At 35.6% G+C, this 21,971-nt stretch overlaps 1 protein-coding gene and 1 pseudogene across 1 annotated transcript; one reads left to right on the top strand and one right to left on the bottom strand.

Moving 5' to 3' along the window:
• The first annotated feature begins 9,293 nt into the window (after positions 1–9,293).
• On the top strand, positions 9,294–14,366 carry LOC105742536 (40S ribosomal protein S26-like). The gene is made up of 2 exons (XM_012515335.1): positions 9,294–9,315; positions 14,041–14,366. The coding sequence occupies exons 1-2, from the start codon at positions 9,294–9,296 to the stop codon at positions 14,364–14,366; spliced, it is 348 nt and encodes a 115-aa protein (XP_012370789.1).
• A 2,420-nt stretch (positions 14,367–16,786) lies between these two features.
• On the bottom strand, positions 16,787–18,416 carry LOC101580753 (annotated as a pseudogene).
• Between the last annotated feature and the right edge of the window lie 3,555 nt (positions 18,417–21,971).

Below are 21,971 nucleotides of genomic sequence, written 5' to 3'. Positions count from 1 at the left end.
TCTCTCTCTCTCTCTCTCTCTCCCCTCTGTCAATTCTGGGGATCAATTCCAATACTTGTATGCCAGATATGTCCTCTATCACTAACCTACATCCCTAACCTATCAATCATGTTCTTAACAAATCTGATTTTTAAATTCTGCAGCTTTCTCCCACAGAGTGTGCACATTCTCCATTTGTGTCAAGCACTAGATATCCTAAAGTTTAAGGTCACCTCTGTCTTTTGCTAACCAAACATTGAAAAGACCCCCATGATTACCTGGACTCTGAGATGACTGCAGAAACACTTAGGCGCCACCTCTGCTGTCAGGAAATTTGTTACCTGAGAAACAAGAGCAAGATCAGCGTTAACTGCTCATTCCACATGGACGCTAACACAGGAACAGGGGCCGATCACGTGAGTTTTGTTTAACACATGCAGTCATATTCAAACACTAGACATGTTGATACCAACCTATATTCTTGTTCAGATGAAAATCTTCCCAGGGTTTACTGAAAATAAGACATAAAAAAAGAACATATAGAGCTGGAGAGATAGCTCAGCGGACTAAGCAACCGCTTAGGAAAGCACAGGCACCAGGGTTCAATCCCCAGCACCACATTCCACCCTGACCCCACGCCCAGGCTAAGTGCCAGCTACTGCGACCAGGAGTGGTGGCGCACACCTGTAATCCCAGCACTGGAGAGGCTGAGACAAGTGGATTACTAGGAGTCTAGCTGAGTAGTGAGAACCTGTACCAGCTACATTTAAAAAGCAACAACAAAAAAGAACATATAAAGATTAAAGACATTTTCTTGTAATTTGATGTGCATTGTTGCTGACAATAACAGTTTTGAAAAAAATTCATAAAAATACTAATGTAATAATCTGTATGAAAAGGTACACGAGGAATTATTTTAATATATAATAAGGCATGTCTACTTGTATAAAAAGAATGAAGGTCTATTTTGAATGAGATATATCTTCTTCTAATTCTTTTCTTTTTTGTGTTTTAGGTTGTAGATTTTTTTTTTTTTTTTTTTTGGAACTGGGGATTGAACTCAGGCTCTTGCGCTTGCCAGGGAAGCACTTATTCCACTGAGTCATCTCCCTGGCCCCGATTGTAGAATATTTTAATATGTCAAAATTTTTATTTGTCATTTCTACCAGTAGCATCACATGTAGAAATCATAGTCCTAAAAATACTACATCAATCTTTATGTTCTCATTATATTTTTGTCTCATACCTTAGTGTAATTCTTCAATTATTTTGAAATTTATTTTGAATGCATCAAGTGAGGAGAGAATGTTCTCTCTCCCAACTCAAATAGTTTATCAGTTATTTTGATCTACCTTATAGAATAACATATCTATTGCCAATTTTAAAAAATGCCATTACTTTATAATCATAAGTCACACATTTGATTTACATCTCATTTAACTGTTCAGTTTATTTACTGATTTGTCAAATGGGTACCTCAAATCATATTTCAAATATGATAAATATATAACAAATTTTGCATCCTTATTTTTAACCTTCATACATTCTGTATTGTTCTTCCACTCTTGCAAAAATGATTTGTAGAAAATATTACACTTGGAAATACAAAACATTGGATATTTTCATATATTGAACTTAGATAGGAGTTGTAATTTTTTAAAAATTATCAAAACTTGAAGGGGCCAGCAAGATAGCTCAGCAGTTCTAAAGTGCCTGCTTATGGGCTGGTGAGATGGCTCAGTGGTCTAGGGACCTACTTAGAACAACCTCAGCAAAGCACAGGGACCACGGTTCAATCCCCCAGCACCACATTGCCGGCCAGCTCCGCCCCTTGGTGGGCTGAGCTGGCCACACACACACATAAATAAATAAAAAAATAAATAAAAAAATTAAAAAGAAATTAAATAAAGTGCCTGCTTAGGCAAGCACAGGGATCGTGGTTCGATCCCTGTCACCACATGCTGTGCCTGCCTTCCCCCAGGGTGAGCCAGCCACACACACACACACACACACACACACACACACACACAAATACTAAAAAGTAATGCAGAATTGGGGCTTTTATTTAAAGTAAATTCAATCTCAGCTCATTAAAGAATGTAGAGTATTTGTATCGCTCAGTCTTTCTATAATACAGTGTAATTATATTTCCATTTAATGAAATCTTCAAAATATTGGTGCCATTTTTTCTTTAATCTTAAACACGTTTTATTAGCATTTGTGTATTTTTTTACAGCTCTTATATTATTTACAATATATTTCTGTTATCTATTATTTAAACGTTTTATAATTATCTGTTATGGTAGATTCTGAAAGATGCCTTAACTAAATATTAAGGCGGCTAGACTTTCCACATTGTTCTATCATCTAAAGAAGTTTACACAGCAAAATCTTTTTCTTCTTTTTCTTTTATCTCTGTCCAATGTGAACATCTCTCCTCTTAAAACTTGGTACCTGGTTGTCTCCTTTTCTGTTCTTTTCCTTTAGCTTCAGATGCGTAGTTTCACATTTGATCTATTGTTCTTTCATCGCTAGAGCCATTTTATCTCTCTATAAGGATACAAAAAATTATTTTCCTCTTTGAGCACTGACTTTAAAAATCTGATAAACCATTATTAACCAAAACCCCTCACAGTATTGGTCTATATGGGGTGGTGCTGGCTCCACAGTTAGAAGTTGAGTACAGGTTAGTTCAAAGCCATAGAGACATGTATCCAAATATTGAAATTTGTTAAAAAAACATAATTGAGACTTAGGTATAATAAAATACCCAATTATTTGTTCCATGTACTAATCTAGCCAAATAACTAATGCAGAATAAACATGTTAATGAGTCCAAATTAAACTTTTTTTTTTTTTCCAGGCTAGGCATCAAGCACATGGCCCTGTACAGGACAGGAAAGTGCATTACTGTTGAGTTGTATTTTGAACCCTAGAAGTAGATTTTTGCCTGTTTCCTTAAGTACATAATACATGCAAATATCTGTAAAGATTTCTAAAATATAGTGCAAATGTCTAGTAACTCTACTTCAAAAAATGTACATAGCTGGCAATTAAATGAAAAGATGCATGGAGAACTATTTGTCCTACGGAAGGGTAGAGTAGTGACCAAGCGCATGTAAATATATAAACACCCGACTACTCCTCTGTAGTGAGGAGTGTTTCCAAAATTATAAAACAGGGCAGTGGCTCTTCAAGAGAGATGGGGAGAAGGTCATGTTTCCATTTAAGCCCTGATTGTCCTATGATGTTTCTCTGAGAAAGCGATCTTCAAAATAAGGGTTGAGAACAATACATGCTGGCAAGGAGCACTTCCCACAATACACAGAGAAAATGCAAAGAACTTAAAGGAAATCTACACCTGGCCTCCTTCAGTCCCTGAAAAGAGACTTCTTTTACTCTACAATGCAATGAGCAGAGAGAAACTCCAGGGTGATGCTCTGCACATAGAATAAGACTAAGTGTGAGAGCTGGTTTCTTGTCCAAAGAGTACAACCTATCAATCATTTCATCCAATGTGTCTTAGTTCAGCCCTTGATAGGTGAGCAATAAATGGGACTTGGCATAAACATGAACTCTCACAAACACAGCCATTTAATTATGGCTGTTATCTTAAAATTTAAACATACAATAACTAAACTGAAATTTGATTATAACTATTTTCTTCTCTGTAGTCAAACATATGGTTCAGAAGCTGCCTTGTGTTTCTTTTTTCTCTTCTCCCAAATTCAAGAAAATGAAATATAATTAACTCTTGATAAGAGTTTTCCATTTGGTTAGAAGAAAACACTGACAAACAAAATTAAATTTCCCTTGGAAATTAATTGTTTCAAAAAGGAAAACCCAAACATTATAAAGTGTTCTTCTTTCCAAAAACAATGAGTCACATTTTTTATTCTGTTCAAAAGCATTGAACAACTGCAGTGTTTTGAAATTTCAAGGACATCGTTTTCATTCAGTTTATGTTTTTTCTTCTTTAAATCCGACTGCCAGTGGACTAATTTAATGATGAATATGACACCCATGATTCAGCTGCTTTCCAAACACATGTGGATTCCTTTTTTTCTTTATGTATTTGGTACAGGGTCTCACTATGCAGGTTGGACTCATAGTGATCCTTCTGTCTCAGCCTTCCCGGCACTGAGATTACAGGCATCAGCCACCATGCCCAGTCTCAGTGGCCAGCTCAGTGTGCTTGAGGGTGGAACCAGTGTGACATGTGGTGCTGGAGATCAAACCCGATCCCTGTGCTTGTCTAAGCAGGTGCTTAGTCCTCTGAGCTATCTCGCCAGCCCGAGAGAAGATTTCATATCTAAGCCATAACATAAATCTTTTGCTAACAAGATTTCTTGCATTTCAATTTTTAAAAATGGTTGAAGAAGTTTTGGAATTCGTTATTGTGCAAATATTTTGCAGGATTCATCAGTGAAGAAAAACTGATTCTAAACAGTTTGGGAGGGAGATTTTTCCTACTATCTTAATGTCCTTAATCATTACCAGTCTGTTTAGATTTTCTGTATATTCTTGATTCAGTTTTTGTATGTTGTATATGTTCAGGAATTTTTCCAATTCTTCTCCAGGTTTTCCAGTTTTGTAGCATACAATTGTTCATGGTAGTTTATTATAAACTTTTATACTTCTGTGATATCAGCTCTAGTGTCTCTTTTTTAAACTCTCATTTTATTTCTTCGTTACTCTATGAGTAGCTAATTTGTCAAAAAAATAGCAAATTTGTCTATTCATAAAAAACTTTCAATGAGCATTTATATATTTTTTAGTTTTGATATTATTTGTTTCCACTCTGTTCTTTCTTTTCTTTTCTTTTTTTTTCTTCTTTCTTTCTTTCTTTCTTTCTTTCTTTCTTTCTTTCTTTCTTTCTTTCTTTCTTTCTTTCTTTCTTTTTTTTTTTTTTTGTGTGTGTGTGTGCAGGGTTTCACTATGCAACTCGGACTCATGGTAGTCCTCCTGTTTTCTGCCTCCCAGTGCTGAGATTACACATGCACATCACCACACCTGGACTTCTTTGCTGGCTCAGCCCACCCGAGGGTGGGCCAGCACAGCATGCAGCGCTAGGGATGAAACCCTGGGCCCTGCACTTGCCTAAGCAAGCACTTAGTCCACTGAGCTGTATCGTAGGTCCTTTCTATTATCTTTCTTCTATTAACTTAGGTCTGGTTTATTATTTCTTTTTGAAATCTTTGAAAGTGTCTTGTAAGTTATTTGAAATATTTTTGTTCTTTATTTTTAACGCATGAATTTATTGCTGCAAACTTCCCTCTTAGTACCAAGTTTGCTTTATTCCAGGTTTTGGGATATTTCATTGTGCTGCTATTTATTTCTAAAGATTTTAATTTCCTTTTTGATTTCTTCAGTTACTCCTTGGTTATTTAAGAGCATGTTATTTAATTTATATATTTGTGTAACTTACTTTCCTGACAGTTTGTAGTTTTATTCTGTAGTAGCTTGAGAAGATATATATTATTTTAATTTTAAAAAATAAGAAAAGAAATCCAACTGCCATGATGAATCCAATATTTGTTTTTTAACTTGTTGTAATACAATTGTTTTATTTATTTATTTATTTTGTATTTTGAGGAAGGGTCTACAGGGTGTTCAGGGTCTCATTACTAGATCAGACTCATAGGGATCCACCTGTTTACTACCTCCCAAGAACGGGGATTACAGATGTGCACCACCAAGCCCAGTCTCATTTGCCATGTCAGAGTGCCCGGGAGTGGGGCTGGCATGGCATGCCTGGGGATCGAACCCCTGACCCCTGAGCCTGCTGGCAGGCACTTTAATCTGTTGAGCTATTTGTCTGGCCCTTATGCAATTATTTTAATCCTTTGGATGATTTGTCTTGTATTCAGATTCATATTAGGCATTACTGTGTATTATTACAAAAACCATCAACATACTCACCACTCCCCTCACTACTGCTTGGTTGTACAATGAGCTGATAGCTTGATATTACATATTAGTGGCATCAGTAATTATCCTGTGTACATCTTTCTCCCATGCAGTGTAGTAAAATGTAACTTCCCCAGTGCTTCCCATATGGACCCAGATGTCTATGCACCAAACATCTTTGCTTCATCTCAAAGGGCAGCTCTTAGACTACTCCAGGATGAAGCCCTGAATCTGTTCAGTACATCAGTGGTAAGGATGTTCTAATTTCAAAATATTTAGAATATTACTTCGTCTATGAATTTTGAACTTAGAGCTAGGCAATATGAAAAGTACTTTAAGTAGTATATCCTATTATAAGAAAAAACAAAGAATACATTTCTCAAGAACTGGTTAAATTCCATTTCAAAAGGTGGAAGAACTGAAGCTCAGAAGGTTTCAGAAGATTTGCAAGACTACATTACCAATGACTAAATTCAAAATACTCTATGACTTTAACAACATAATGTTAATCAGTGTGTCATTTTAGTTTATGTTTTGTGTATCAGATTGCATATTGGTATACTCATCATATGAGAAGCAAGAGTTTTTTAAGTGGAAGAAACACGGGTACCATGTTGAATCAATATATTTTTAGATCATATGTTAGTTTTACTGTGCTTTGTTTCTGGACCCGTCTACTTGAAGAGACTTTCTTGGTGTTTAAATTCATAGTGACCAGAATCTGTTGCTTTACTACAAAAGCTGAAAAACCAGACTCTCAACAAAAGGGCTAGAAAGGAATAAAAGACTTTAACCTTTAAGCACACACTATTGTTCCTATTTGAAATAGGAAAGAGTGATACACAGAAGTAGAAGTCTCATGGACCCAATTTTAATAACAGTAGTGGTGACAGTAGACTGTACTTTCTAAATGCAATACTACACATGCTAGCATCATGTGTCTTGGTTTCATTATCAGTGGAGTAAACTAGGGCATTCAATACTCATTGCCAGCACCATTAGGTACATTTATTATTTTAGAAGTCCTTTTTATTTTAACAATTTCTCAAGTCTGATTTCAGGAATACCTGACGATTCTATCAACAAGTTCATATATTTTCAAGAAATTCAAGATTTTTATTCTTATAATGAAATATTGCTGGTGAAGGAAAATTTGGATTTTCTATTGTATTTCCTTGGTCACTTCAGTGCAGATATGAAAAGATTATTTTGTGTTGAACATATAGATGCTGATTTTCATCCCAGATGAAATCTGTTTTTGCTAACTTTTAACTTCTAATTGGAACTCCAAATGCATCATTAATGAAAGCTCAAGAGATATATGACAGCCTCTAGCTAAAGTTCAAAAGTCAGTTCGGATAAAATGAAACTAATATAGACTTGTTTTGTTCTGTTTTTCCCAGTATCTGTGAATGATTAAGGATCTCTCTCTTTTAATTTAAATCTCCTACTTTAGATTCACTTAAAATCATGATAAAAACAACTTTTACTTTTATATTTTTGAACCTCCAATTGGAATGAAACAGTTTTTTTCAGTGTGTGCAGTGAAATTTTCCCATTACTGAAATTAAAGGATCTGCGCTTTCACCTCTTTCTCTTAACTGTATTTCAGAACAATTTTTAAAGGTTAACTCATGGTTACTTCAGAGATCCATGCCACTGATCTATTGCAGTCTCATTATTGAAGTAGATTTCAGTGTATCCTGACTCATTATAAGTTCCAAAATGCTGTGCTGTCTTCAATTCTTTCCCTAATATTGAAAGTGCTATACATGTTCATTAAATCATTTCCTTTGAAATAATTGTACTTTGTGCAAAGTAGGACCCATTCATCCTGTGGTGTGGGGTCTGAAAATTCTGTAATAATTTTATTAAGAATAGCTTCTAATGAAGTTGCTGCTCAGTCCTAACAGGGGAGAAGGTGAACCAAATTAAACATCTACGAATCTTCTTAAGCTAATTTAAAACATCAAATCACAGGGTAAAAGCACTGTTCCCAAAATTTGAGGAGCAGACTGATAGGTACAGAAATTGATGACTCATGATAGCAGAAAAGAATGAGTGAAAAATCTCTGTGAGAACAAGTACCAGGATAGAAAAACTTCAATAGATAAGCTGCTAAAGATTTAATATGTTGACACAAAATTCCAGGGGAAGTTTTGTGGGGTGAAAGTCTCCAACAATTTTTGGTCTTTCTACTTCATGATGTCTGACTGTGTTCTTATAGTGAATAGGGCTTAAACCCTCTTGTGTTTTTAGAAGAAAATGGGAAAAGGAATAATTTGGGAATACAGTATACTATAGTGTTCTAGATTTCTCAACAAGGGGTGCCTACAGAAGAAACTATTTAACCAGACAATAAGGCACTAGAAATTTCACAGAACTACCTACACTGTGGAGAAGAAATACACAAATCCAGACAGCTCTCTCCTCACGTAACAATGGTGAGGGCACCAAGACTCACTTGGAAGTTTGTAGCTGGAGACAGAGGGAGGTTCATCAAAAGACTGAGACATAATACAGAGAAGTAGGATACATTCTCTTTGGCCAAAATTTACCAGTGCATTGCAAACAGCCTGCTTAGAGGAAATCCTTTTACTTAGTATATAATCTTTGTTTATTAAAATAAATAAAGGCAAAAATGCAATCAAAAAAAAAAAAAAAAAAAAAGAAAAAAGAAATGCCTTTCCAGCCAGAGCCCCATCCTAGTGTGTGTGTGAGACTTTCCATGTGTTCACCAGATCCCTTTCTAGCCAGAACCCAGACCCATCATGTGTGGGGGACCATCCGTGGACTCCTGGGAGCCTCCTCCATCAGACACGCCTGGTGTGGAATGCTGCGGAAGAACTCCCTGCAGAGAGGCTAGGGGCCAGACCAACACAGCTAATGCAGGAGCTGATCATTTAAAAAAAATATTAATTTTAATCAGAAAATAGTAGCAATGAAAGAGTTTCAAGACAGGTTCATAGGACAGTTACAATAATTAATACATTGCATATTGTTGTCTTCATAGTAGTAATTCAGAATAAAAGATACAGACATGATATCTTGTCTGAAAAATATCAATACAAACCATTCTCATTGAACTAAGAAAAAGTAGCTTTAAATCTATTCTAACTATTTTGCATATATATATATATATATATATATATATATATATATATATCTGGGTTTTTTTTTCCACTACAAAATGATACTTCATTTATATCTCTTTTTTTCGTTTTGTTTTGTCAGAGATGGGTGTTCCATTGTTGCTAAAAAAGTTGTAGTTGGAGAAGTCTTCAAAGGACATTTTCATACTTGATGCCAACTCAAATATTGTGGGTTTACGAATTCAGTAAAATATCTTGCCAGAGGGGCACAGTGGGCATAATTCCATGAGTGGTAGCAGGAAGAAGATGGGTATGGCGGCCAGAACCAAGTCAGGTACATCTGGAGCAACCTGAACTTGGTAGATCCAGATCCAATAAACTAGACATTTTGCTAGACCCAGATCTATGAGGGTATCCTCTCTCTTTCTCTCTTAATGGAGAGAGGGAACAATAGGTAACTGAGGTGAAATAGTCTGCCTGGAAGACCTCATGTACATCAAGCGGGGGGGGGGGGTGATAGAACAGAACTTAGGAGAACTAATTTAAGTAAAAATTTCCAATTTAATATCTGTTTAGCTACACAGACATAATGCTTGTTCTTATGGTCTAAAATACAATCCTATTAGTTACCAAAGTGTGTCAACTGCTAAATATCACTACCTATTGTCAGTGCTCTTAATTATAGTTCTGCAAATACAAAACTATGCCTTAACCACATAATCTCTCCTGGGAAAGAATGTTGGTAAATACTAAGGTAATAACTGCACTAAAGCTCTACTGTAAAAGGCAGAGGACAGTGCTACACAAAATGACAAAGGAGGAAAATACATTCTCAGGCCCCAAGCCCACCTGGAACAATGCAGGAGACACAAACATAGAAGAAATTGGAAATCGTAGACCTGATATCTCTGCAATCAATTATAAGTCAATATATCTAAGTAATATCCATCAATGTAAATGGTGTCAATTCAACAGGCAGAAAAGAAATAGACACGCAGAATGTATTAGGAAGCAAAATCCAACAATATGTTGTATAAAAGAAACACACTTAACTCATAAGGAAATTCATAGGCTTAAAGTCAAAGGATAGAAAACAATACTACATGTCCCAGGACTTCATAAAAAAGCAGGGGTAATAATTCTGTTCACAGACAGTATCAACTTCAAACCAAGAGTAATCAAACAAAATAAAGAAGGCCAACATATGTTGGTTAGGGAAAAAATTCAAGAGGAACAGAAAAAAACTCAAAAATATGTATGCACCAAACATGGAGCACACAACTATATAAGAAAAATTTAATGGATATGAAAACTCTAGTAGCCAACAGCAAAATCTTAACAAGAGACCTTAAAACTCCCTTATCCCAAAAAGATAGGTCAAGCAGATAAAATTTAGCAAGAAGTAGCAGAACTGAACCAGACCTTGGTATAAATGGATTTAGTGGGCATATACAATGTGTTTCACCCAACCACAGCTGAATACGCTTTCCTTTCAGCTGTACATAGGACATTTTTTAAAATAGATTACATATTAACCCATAGGTCATGCTTAAGTATATGCAACAAAACAGAAATTATCCGATGCATATTATCTGACCACAGTGTACTAGAACTGGAAATAAATGACAAAAGAAAACACAAACAAAAAAACCCAAAAATACATGGAAATTAAACAACACCCTGTTCAGCAACCAATGAGTTACAGGTGAAATTAAATAAGAAATTAAACAATATCTACAATTCAATGAAAACTCAAGCACAACTTATCCGATTTTATGAGATGTGATGAAAGCAGTTCTTACAGGGAAATTTATAGCTGTGAACTCACACATTAGGAAAACAGAATAGAAACAAATAAATTCCCTAATGCTGCACCTCAAACATCTAGAAGAAGAAGAGGAAAACTAAGCCAAAGACCAAAGACATAAGAAAATTATAAAGATTAGAGCAGAAATTAATGCAATTGAGACAAAGAAAACTACACAAAAATTTAACAAATCAAAAGGCTCGTTCTTTGAAAGATTAAATAAAATTAATAAAACCTAGTTAACCTCTTAAAAAGAAGAAAAAACCTCAAATTCAAGCAATAAGTAATGAAAAAGGTGAAATTATTACAGATGCTGTCGAAATTGAGAAGATTATCAATAGCCACTTTGAGAGTCTTTACTCTCACAGAATAGAAGACAGAAGAAATTGGACAGATTCCTAGAAAGGTACAAATTACCAAAACTGAATCAAGAAGATAAAACAACTCTCAATAACCCAATAACAGCCAATGAAATATGAAATGTCATTAAAAAAACCACCAACAAAGAAAAGTCTAGGTCCTGATGGATTCACAGCTGACTTCTACAAGTAATTTAGAGAAGATATAATATCAATATTCCTCAACAACTTCAATGAATTTGCAAAGGAAACAATATTCCAAAAATTATTCCTGGAGGCAAGTATTATACCAAAACCAGAGAAAGATGCAACGATAAAAGAGAATTATGGGCTAATCTCCCTCATGAATATAGATGCAAAAATCCTCAATAAAATTATAGAAAATAGAATGCAGCAAATCATCAAAAAGATTATAGACCATGACTAGGTAGGATTCTTTGCAGGGATGCAAGGATGGTTTAACATACACAAATCTATAAATGTAATACACTATACCCATAGAGCCAAATGCAAAAACCACATGATCATCTTAATTGACGTAGAAAAGGCCTTTGTAAATATCCAACAATCATTCATGTCAAAAGCCCTAAACAAAATTGGAATAGATGGTTTCTACCTCAATCTGAAAAAAAGGCATCAATAACAATACAACTGCAAATATAATGCTAAATGGGGAAAAAATTGAAATCTTTTACTTTCAGATCAGGTACAAGACAAGGATGTCCTCTATCACCATTCCTATTCAATAGAGTTATGGATTTATTCGATAGAGCCATTAAACAACAGAGAGTAGTAAAATGAATAAGAATAGGTAAAGAAGAAGTTAAGCTATCATTATTTGCAGATGACATGATACTTTATTTGGAAGACCCAAAAATCCTTCGCCAAGAAGTTCTTAGAATTAATAAACAAATTTAGTAACATTGCAGGCTGCAAAGTCAATACACCAAAGTCAATAGCATTCCTCTATACAGATAACAAACACACTGAGAGGGAAATTAGAGAAACAATACCTTTTGCAATAGCACTGCAAAAATGAAGTACTTAGGAATTAATCCAACTAAAGAAGTCAAAGATCTATTCAATGAAAATTACAGTACTCTGAGAAAAGAGATCACCGAAGATTTCAGAAAATGTAAAGATATTCCTTGCTTCTGGATAAGAAGAATGAACACTGTGAAGATAACCATACTCCCAAAATTGCTATATAGATTTAATACCATCCCTATCAAGCTACCACCAACATACCTCAATGACCTAGAGAAATCATTCCTGAAATTTATTTGAAACCAGAAAAGACCTAGAAAAGCAAAGGCAATCCTGGGTAACAAAGGCAAGGCAGGAGGCATTATAATTCCTGACTCAAAATTATACTACAATGCAACAGTCATAAAATCTGCATGATCTTGGCAACAAAATAGACTCAAGTATAAGTGGAATAGATTAGAAGATGCAGATTCAGATACAAACACACTCAGTCATTTTATCTTTAACAAAGGGGTCAAACATGTTTACCGGAAGAAAGATAGCCTCTTTAACAAATGGTGCTGGAAATACTGGCTCTCTATATGCCCAACACTAAAACTTGACCTGGGTCTATCACCATGCACTAAAGTAAAGTCAAAATTGATTAAAAATCTAGCCATTAAAACAGAAACACTAAATTTCCCAGAAGAGAAAGTAGGTGGAAATCTGGAAGATATAGGGTTAGGCAAACAGCTCATGAACAAAAATGGAACTGCACAGGAAATTCTTGAAAGAATCAACAAGTGGGACCTCTTCTTATTAAGAAGTTTCTGCATGTCAAAAGAAATCACCAATAGAGTGAAAAGACAACCCACACAAAAAAATCTTAACTAATAAGTACTCAGACAAAGGTCTTCTCTCTAGAATTTATAAAGAACTAAAAAAATTGGGGCCTCAGAATTTAAACACCTCATCCAAAAATTAGCATCCGAGATGAAAATGTACTTCTTAGAGGAAGAAATGCAAGACACAAATAAATACATGAAAACATGCTCCACATCATGAACCATTCAAGAAATGCAAATTAAAAGAACACTGAGATATGATCTCACCCCAGAAAGAATGGCTGGCATAAAGAAATCAACCAACAACAAATGTTGGAGAGGCTTCAGGAAAAAGGAACCCTTGTCCACTGCTGGTGGCAATGTGGACTGGTGCAACCGTTATGGAAATCACTGTGGAGGATTCTTAAAAAAAAAAAAAAACTAGGACTGGTACTCCCATTAAATTCAGCTATCCCTTTACTGGGAATTTTCCCAAAAGAACTGAAAACATCATATCATAATGATATATATGCTCCTATGTTTAAAGCAGCAGTTTGTGATAGCCAAATCTTGGAAGCAACCAAAATGCTTATCAACTGAGGAATGGCTGAAAACGATGTGGTATTTTTATACAATGGAGTATTACTCAGCTATAAAGTATGATAAACTTGAAGCCTTCATATGTAAGTGGATGCAACTTGAAGCTATACTCCTAAGTGAAATAGAACAGACACCCATGTGTAAATATTGTATTGTCTCTGTAGTGTAAGAACTCAAAAGTAGAAATAAAATTTGAAATGTATACCACAGTTAAATGGAAAGGGAGAACTTAAGGATTAAGCAATGAAGAGAGAGAAAGGGGAAAAGTTAGGAAAGGGCAAAACCATAAATTTATATAAACAAAATGATTAAGGCAATGGTCCTAAGATTTTTCCATCAAGATTAAAAAAAAAAATAGCAGTTAGTGGATAGAATTATCACCCGACTAACTCTATCTGCTGATATCTATGAACTAAGCAACTACACTGCAGACAACAATGTGCAGTACTAAAACCTTGCTTAAAATACCTGCCATTTTAGTCTTTTGGGTCCTCTTTTCCAAGATGAAGAAAAAAGAAGGAAAAACAGTCGTGCCAAAAAGGGTCATGGTCATGTGCAGCCAATTCGCTGCACAAACTGTACCTGGTGTGTCCCCAAGGATAAAGCCATTGAGAAGTTTGTCATTCAGAACATAGTGGAGGCCGCCAGCATCAGGGACATTTCTGAAGCGAGTGTCTTTGATGGTTATGTGCTTTCCAAGCTGTATGTGAAGCTGCATTACTGTGTGAGTTGTGCCATTCACAGTAAAGTGGTCAGAAATCGATCTCATGAAGCCTGCAAGGACAGAAGTCCTCCACCCCGATTTAGACCTGCTGGTGCTGCCCCATGACTTTGACCAAAGCCTATACAAGGGGAGCTGGGTCTTAATGGACTGAAAAAAACTCTTGAGAAAGAAATAATAAATTGAATACTATACTTTAAAAAAAAAGAAGGTACCTGTCATTTTGGTCTTCTAAATGCCTTCTGTTTCTAATGTCATATCAATTATTGCTATATTCTCTTTAAAATAAATGTGTGTCAAACAAGATAATAAAAGTAAATGAGGAACAAGAAAAAATATATAGCAGGATTGTACTGCTACATGTTGAATGTGGTTTGATTTCTAGATATCTGTGTAAAAATGTGAAAAATTTTTTAACATTCTATAGGGATTTAAATTTCAGAATACCCATGGTTGTTGGAAAATTACAGTTTTGTTTTATATCTAAGGCATGTGATATTCAGACAGATAGTGATGTTAAGCTTAACTGCCTCTGTTGAAGGATAATAATATCAGTAAGCTTCTCTTCTGGATGATTTTTTTTTTTCGGTACTGGGGATTGAACACAGGATTCTGTGCTTTCTTCCTTTTTTCTTTTTTCTTTCTTTATCTTTTCTTTTTTCTTTTCTTTTTTTTTTTTTTTTTTTTTTTTTTTTTGCAGAACCAGGGATTGAACTCAGGCCTTTGAGCTTTCCAGGCAAGTGATTATTCTATTGAGCCTGTGCTTTCCAGGCAAGCACTTATTCTACTGAGCTATCTCCCTGGGCCCTCTTCTGGATGATTAACAACTAAGGTTTGCAGACAAAAATTAGACAGATAGATGGGATAGAAAAATAGAAAATACTTGGTCCTAGTCTTTTAAAATCAGTGAGGACTCAGGACATAAAAGAACTTTTGCTGTGACATCCTGTAACTAAGTTGTGTTCCAAATTATCTGATCAAGGAGATTATGGGACCTCTGGGGAAAGTGATTGATGATGTGTAGTGCGACTAAGGAGAGTCACCTAGAGAGAAAAAATTCTCTCAGGCTTTCACAGAGAGCAAATTAGTCAAGCAGTGGTTGTGACTCATCCAGATGGCTGACACTGACAAAAGATCCACAAGGTACTTTACATGGTTCTAGGGTAAATCCTGAGGGGATTTGACGGACCTTATCAGACAGCAAAAGTTACATTTTAGTTGTGTAGGTCTGGCTTTAACTTGGCCTTAACCATCCAGCAGAAAAGTATAACCAGGAGGTATAAAGAGTAAAGGTATATTAATATGCTGAGCTATAAAAGGCTCAATTCAACAGCTTCGCACAATTGCCAGTTGTGCTGGTAACTCACTACTATTATGGACTATGGGACTATACTGGGTTATTTTGCTAAATTCAAGTACCTACAATATTTGGACTGGCATCAGGTATGAAAAAGTCCTTTAAAGACTTCTCCAAATACAGCTTCTCTAACAGCAATGGAGCACCCATCTCTCTCTCTCTCTCTCTCTCTCTCTCTCTCTCTCTCTCTCTCTCTTTCTTTCTTTTTTTCTTTGTTTTTTTTTTTGAGTTTTACCAGTGTTAATTTATTCATTGCTGGGTACATAGACTACAGAGAACATGCAGCATTCACTGGGGGAAGGAATTAGCCATATCTAGCCTGAAGCCATTCAAGACGCCCGTGATGAGTCCGTCAGGTCAGATCTAAGGTGATGGCAGGACGACCCCCAGCCACCTGCAAGCTATACAGATACATTGAGGACTTATTATTCTCAGTTACTTAAAAACCAGTAGGAAAATGAGAAGTTCCGTCTGCCTCTTTATCTTAAACAAATGCTTACAAAGGATTCTGTGAATCATCTATATCTGCCTCCCTACCATAATTTCCAAATTTTAAGGAAATTCAATTTCTAAAAGTTCTTCTAAATCAATTTATTTACCTCAGAATTAAAAACGCTATGCCAATTGAGAAAGAGTTGTTAAGCAATTCAAAAGACTGAATGCACCAGAAGTCAGTTATGTAGTGCTGAGCTGCTCTCTAACACTAGCAGGTTTTTGTGCCATATTTGCCAATTTCTCCCCAAGATGTCTGTTTTAACCTATGATATCAGTAATATGATATAAATGAAAAAAATCTAGTTACATTTAAAAGGACAGAAAAATTAAATTACTTTATTGTTTCAGACCATAACTAAAAACTAATGATGTATATTTAATAATGTATAGTAAACACAATAAGCATACCCTATAACTGGATAAAATGCTGAATTGTGTCTACACTTACTGAGTTCCACCAGCTCTGTAACACATAATTTCTCTTACAGGGACATCACTGTTACTTCCTGTTCCAGTAATGTACACTTCTTTTTATAGTAGTGGGAATAAAGACTGAGTAGACAAAACAGTTATACCCTAATAGAACAAAAAAGAGAAGACTTTTTGGCCTTTTTTCTTTTTTTAAAGAGGAAGTCTATTCTTTTCCTAAGATTCCATCACCATTGAGAGGAACCCACTATGGCTTGCAGCGCTGGACCAATTGAGGGTACAAGCACACATCTTGGATGTGATACCTATTCAGGATCCAAGTCAGGAACTGCTCCAAGCCCAATCCATGTCCTCCATGAGGACATGTACTGTATTTTCTCTGATCTGTATACCAGTAGTGGGGAGTGGGATCAATACCTTCCCTTTTATAACCTGCCAGGATTTCTTCATTATCCCAAATGTGCATGAAGCCGCCCACAATCTCACCAATATTGGGTACCAACACATCAGCTGATTCAGTAAGATGGGGATCCTCAGGACATCGCTGTTTATAGAAGGATTTGATCTCCACAGGAAATTGACACAGCAAGATTGGTTCATTAATGGTGTCTGTCATCTGTTTTTCAGGAGCTTCTGGGATATCATCTCCAAATTCTTAGAAAGTTCAATCTACTTTCTTTATATTATGTTCTTTTAACCACATAATAGTATCTGTATAATTCATTTCTTTGAAAGGCTGTTTGGGGGGTTTAAAGTTTGGGTTGCGATCCAACTGCTGGTGATTTTAAGATTCTATCTAAGACATCACAAACCAAATCCTCCAACAGGTTCAGGAGATCCTCAAAGTCAGGAAAGGGCACTCTGGTTCCACATGAGTGTACTCAGCCAGGAGCCTTCATGTTCTGGACTGTTCTTCTCTGTATGACTGTGAAATACAAAACATCTCCCAGGGCTGGAAGGCAGGTCTCCAGATACAGTTGAGAGGACTGAGTTAAAAATGCCTCTTTTGAAAAGAAGTCCAGCTTGAAGATTGTGGAGCTGCCTTCAGCTTGTGTTTGTACTAATGTTGGAGGTGTAACTTTGTAGTACCCCCACCAATGAAGTGGTCTCGAAAGCACCTGGTCACCACAGAGCGTGCTCTCAGGATTTTAGACATATCATCTCACCAGATCATCATGTGCCTGTTGTTGAGGTGGACATCCACATCGGACTCTTCATTGATCAAGGTATCAGCTCCTCCAGGGGGGGCCAGCCCTGTGAGTTCTCAGAAGTTACAGCTCAGCTCATAGACCCCAGAGCCTGCTTGCCTTTTGGGGTAAGATTTAGTGTTCTATATACTGTAAGACTACTTTTGGAAGACAAGACTACTCCATTTAATACTGACACAAAGCATCTGACAAGACACACTGAAGATAAGCTGTACTGTCCCGCAACACCAGGAACACTGAATTCTTTCCTTGTCTACACAGTCATTGGACCAAGCCAAATAACTTTATTCTTTGGCCTCTATATCCATCTAATACACATATCTTCACATTCTTGGGCTCTGGCAAACTTGGATCCTTTTTAAAGGATTTCTTCTTGGCTTCTTCCAGGTTCTGTTCTCTTCGTAAACTATCTTCTGCCTCTTTCTTCTCCTGGGATTCATTTTTAATTTGTTCTCTATGCCACACTTTTTTTATCGTTCTTCATCTGTGATTTAGAAATAACAACCCATCTCTCATTTTCTTTTTGTGAATCTACATAAATAAAAGGGAATGGTTCTTTTCCTACTGTCATCAAAGTCTTTAGACCTGTTTTAAATGGCTTCTCCTTGGTTCCATCTCCCATATCATCATTTGCTTCTTAATCTGAAGAAGATGCTGTTCCAGCACCATTCCTGGTGTTGCACTGGTCACATTCAAGGACATGGTCTGCAACACCACCACGCCGCTCCTCACCCCAAAGTGGACCCAAGACTTTCTTACACAAGCAAGAATTGAAAGAATTTGTTTCCAATAAATAGCCTAAAAATAATTCCTTTAGACAGAAACAGTTTGGTCAAATAGCTCAGCAGATTAAAGCATCTGCTTAGGCAGATGCAGGGACCAGGAGTTCCATCCCCTGGCCTACTATGCCGGACCCATCCCCAGAGTGCGCTGAGATGGTGATTGAGACTGGGCTTGGTGGTGCATGCCTATAACCCCAGCACTTGGGAGGCTGCAAACAGTAGGATCACTATGAGTCTGATCTACACAGTGAAACCCTGTATGCCCTATAAACCCTATCCTAAATACAAAAGAAAAAAAGAAGAAAGAAAGAAAGAAAGAAAGAAAGAAAGAAAGAAAGAAAGAAAGAAGAAAGAAAGAAAGAAGAAAGAAAGAAAGAAAAAAAGAAAGAAATCAGATTTGTAGGGACATCCCACGAGGCCTCACCTGCCAGCATATAAAGTTCACAGTGGGCCAATCAAGTATCAAAGAGCTGTAGTTCACTATCACATGCATAATCCAGTCACCTCTGCAAATCCCCACCTCTGAGCACAGGAGGATGGGGGGGGGACATCTAGATATAACCCAAAACAAAGAGACATTGCCCCTTAGTCATGGACTTCCATACTCCTGAATATGAACAAAAATAATTCCTTTTCTTTATGAATTACATACCCTCTCCTGTTCCAGGAACACAATTCTCTAATGGATGAATGGTAAGCAAGAACGAGGGGAACTCTATGAAGCATCAAAAGAAAGTGCTAGAACTCAAAAACACAGACATGAAAAATACCTCTGATGATCTAATTTGTAGAATGGGAACAGCTGTGCCAAAAATTCAGCGTGAGGGTATCTCAATAGAAAATTTAAAAATTGAAAAAGCAGAGATAAAGGAATAAAAGTAAAAGTGAATGAAAGGCACATCCAAGAACTGCTACACAACTACAGAAAGTATGTGCATATTGCATTTACAATAAACTCAATGCACTTACACTAGTAACACCAGAGAGAGAGAGAGGAAGAGAAAAAAGAAAATATTTGAAGAAATAATGACAAAAGTTTTTCCAATTTAAAGTTACATACCAGACTATAAATCTGGGAAGTTCAAATTACATAAAGTCTGGTGAATTAAAAAAAAATAAAAACTTGACTTACCATATTCAAATATTCGAGTTTCATTGAACCAAAGATAAAGAAAAGTTCATAAAAAAAACAGAGATAAAGCATCTTACACAGAATCAAAAAATAGAACTAAATCAAACTCTTCCTAAGAAATTTCCAAAGAAGAAAGAAAACAGGGAATTGTTTATAATGTTGAGAAAGAGGGAAAAAAATCAAGAAACTTGAATTCTGTAGCTTGCAAAATCATTCTTCAAAAGTGGAGAAATAAGACTTTCTTACACAAGCAGAAATAGAAGGAATTTGTTTCTAGAATACGTAAAAAGAAATGTCAAAAGACATACTGCAGAAAGAAACAAATTGTTATGTGCCACTAACTGAGTAGTATAGAAACGAGCCGAGAGACTAGATGTATTTTTAATCTACATGGAAATAGCTTAAAATGCTAATAGAAAAACATGTATTTTATTTTATATGCAATATAAAAGGTGGCCATGAAACAAAATGTTTAAATTTTTTAGATCCATTGTACTGAAACACATTGCCATTATTCACCTTCAAACCTTTGTCCCGTTTTCTTTTTTTTTCCCCCATAATTTTATTGAGAAACAAATAGCAATGAGACAGTTTCAAACCAAACTGGTAGGACAGTTTCAATAATTAACACATTGCATACATTCTTCCTAGTCATTAATTGCTGTACAAGATGCGGACATGATATCCTACTTACAAACACTATTAGAACAAACTGAGACACATTGCCATTATTCACCCTCAAACCTTTGTCCCCTGTTTTCAACACACCTATCTATTCATTCTTCCCACTTCCTGAAACAGCTCCTGATGTCCCCTTTAGTTGAGTGGTTCCAACTTCCCTGATACCATCAATTAGTGTAAAACGTTTACCTTTCCTGGCCATTTTGACTTTATGGATCAGCCAGAATTTGCAGAGTACCAGATAGTGACTAAGATGGATGAGAGACATACCATACAGGTAAATAGCAGAGTGGTTCTTCTTTGTTTTCATTGATAAGATTATTGCTACTTTGTATTGTCTTTTTGTTTGTTTGCAATATTCTGTGTTTTTAAAGCTTTTAAAAATTTGTAGTGAATGTTGCTTAATGACAATAACAATTTTTTAAAGGAGAGGAAAGACTTTTAAATTGGGTATTCACAGAGGTTACCTCCTTATGATTTAAGAATTTTTAAACTTATTTCCGTTAACCATTTTATCAAAGCCCAATATAAATCAGACATTAAATCATGGGCAAAATATTGACAATGCTTTCCCTGGAGAGTTACAAAATATCTTAGATCTCAAAATATGAATCATTCATTCACTTTTTAATAAGCATATTCTTTAGCATTTAGTTCAGAACCAGACAGAGAAGATGGCAAAGAGATTTCCCATGCTCTTGCTTTTACACATGCTTTGCTTTTGTACATGTGTATGTCCCACTACCAGAATTTCTTACTAGAGTGGTACATTAGTCACCCTTGAAGTAACTATTTGTACATTATTATGAGGCAAAGCCTACAGTTTAGGGCAACACTTAACTACTGTATATTCCACAAGTTTCCCCAAATGTATAGTGACATGCATTCACCATTATAGAGTGGTTAGTAAATCCTCTTTATTACACCTGTCATTCTTGTGTCTTCCTCCACAAACATGAAAAAGTTATAAATCTATTACATGGAGAACAAAAAGACGATGTGGACAAACAGAAACATGTCACTTTTTACTGTCATTCAAAATAAAAAAAAGAATCATATCTATTCTTTTTTTTAGCTGACATGTACTTTTGAATCATTTTATGTGCCTGCTGATTATTTGTTTATTTGGATAAACCAAGGCTATTTTTTTATTTTTAAAATTGAAATGTCATTATTGTTGTTGAATTATAAAAGTTCTCTATGTTTACCGGTTATTACATCCCTATCATATACTTTATTTGAAAATACTTTCACATTTTCTGTAGCTGGCTTTTCATTATTGTACTATCCTTTGCCACAAAAAAGTTTATTTTATTTTAATGAAATCTAAATAATCTAACTCTTTTATTGATGCTCATACTTCTCCTATCTTATTTAAGGTTTTATTACCAAATAGAAAGACATGAAGATTTACCTCTTGTTTTCTTCTAGGAGGTTTCTACCTCTTTTACTTAGATATTGGTACACTTAAAGCATTTCTTTAATATATGATATAAAGTTAGACATCCAAGTTCATCCTTATTCACCAGAGCAAAATCTTAGTATCTCTTTCACTTATAGAGGTGAATATAGAATGTAGCTATATTCAGTCCTAGCCTACATATTTTATGTTGATAAGTTAGCTGTTCT

This window comes from Octodon degus, unplaced genomic scaffold (assembly GCF_000260255.1).
Source record: "Octodon degus isolate 3935 unplaced genomic scaffold, OctDeg1.0 scaffold00058, whole genome shotgun sequence".
NCBI lineage: Eukaryota > Metazoa > Chordata > Mammalia > Rodentia > Octodontidae > Octodon > Octodon degus.
This window is presented reverse-complemented; position numbering and strand designations above follow the sequence as displayed.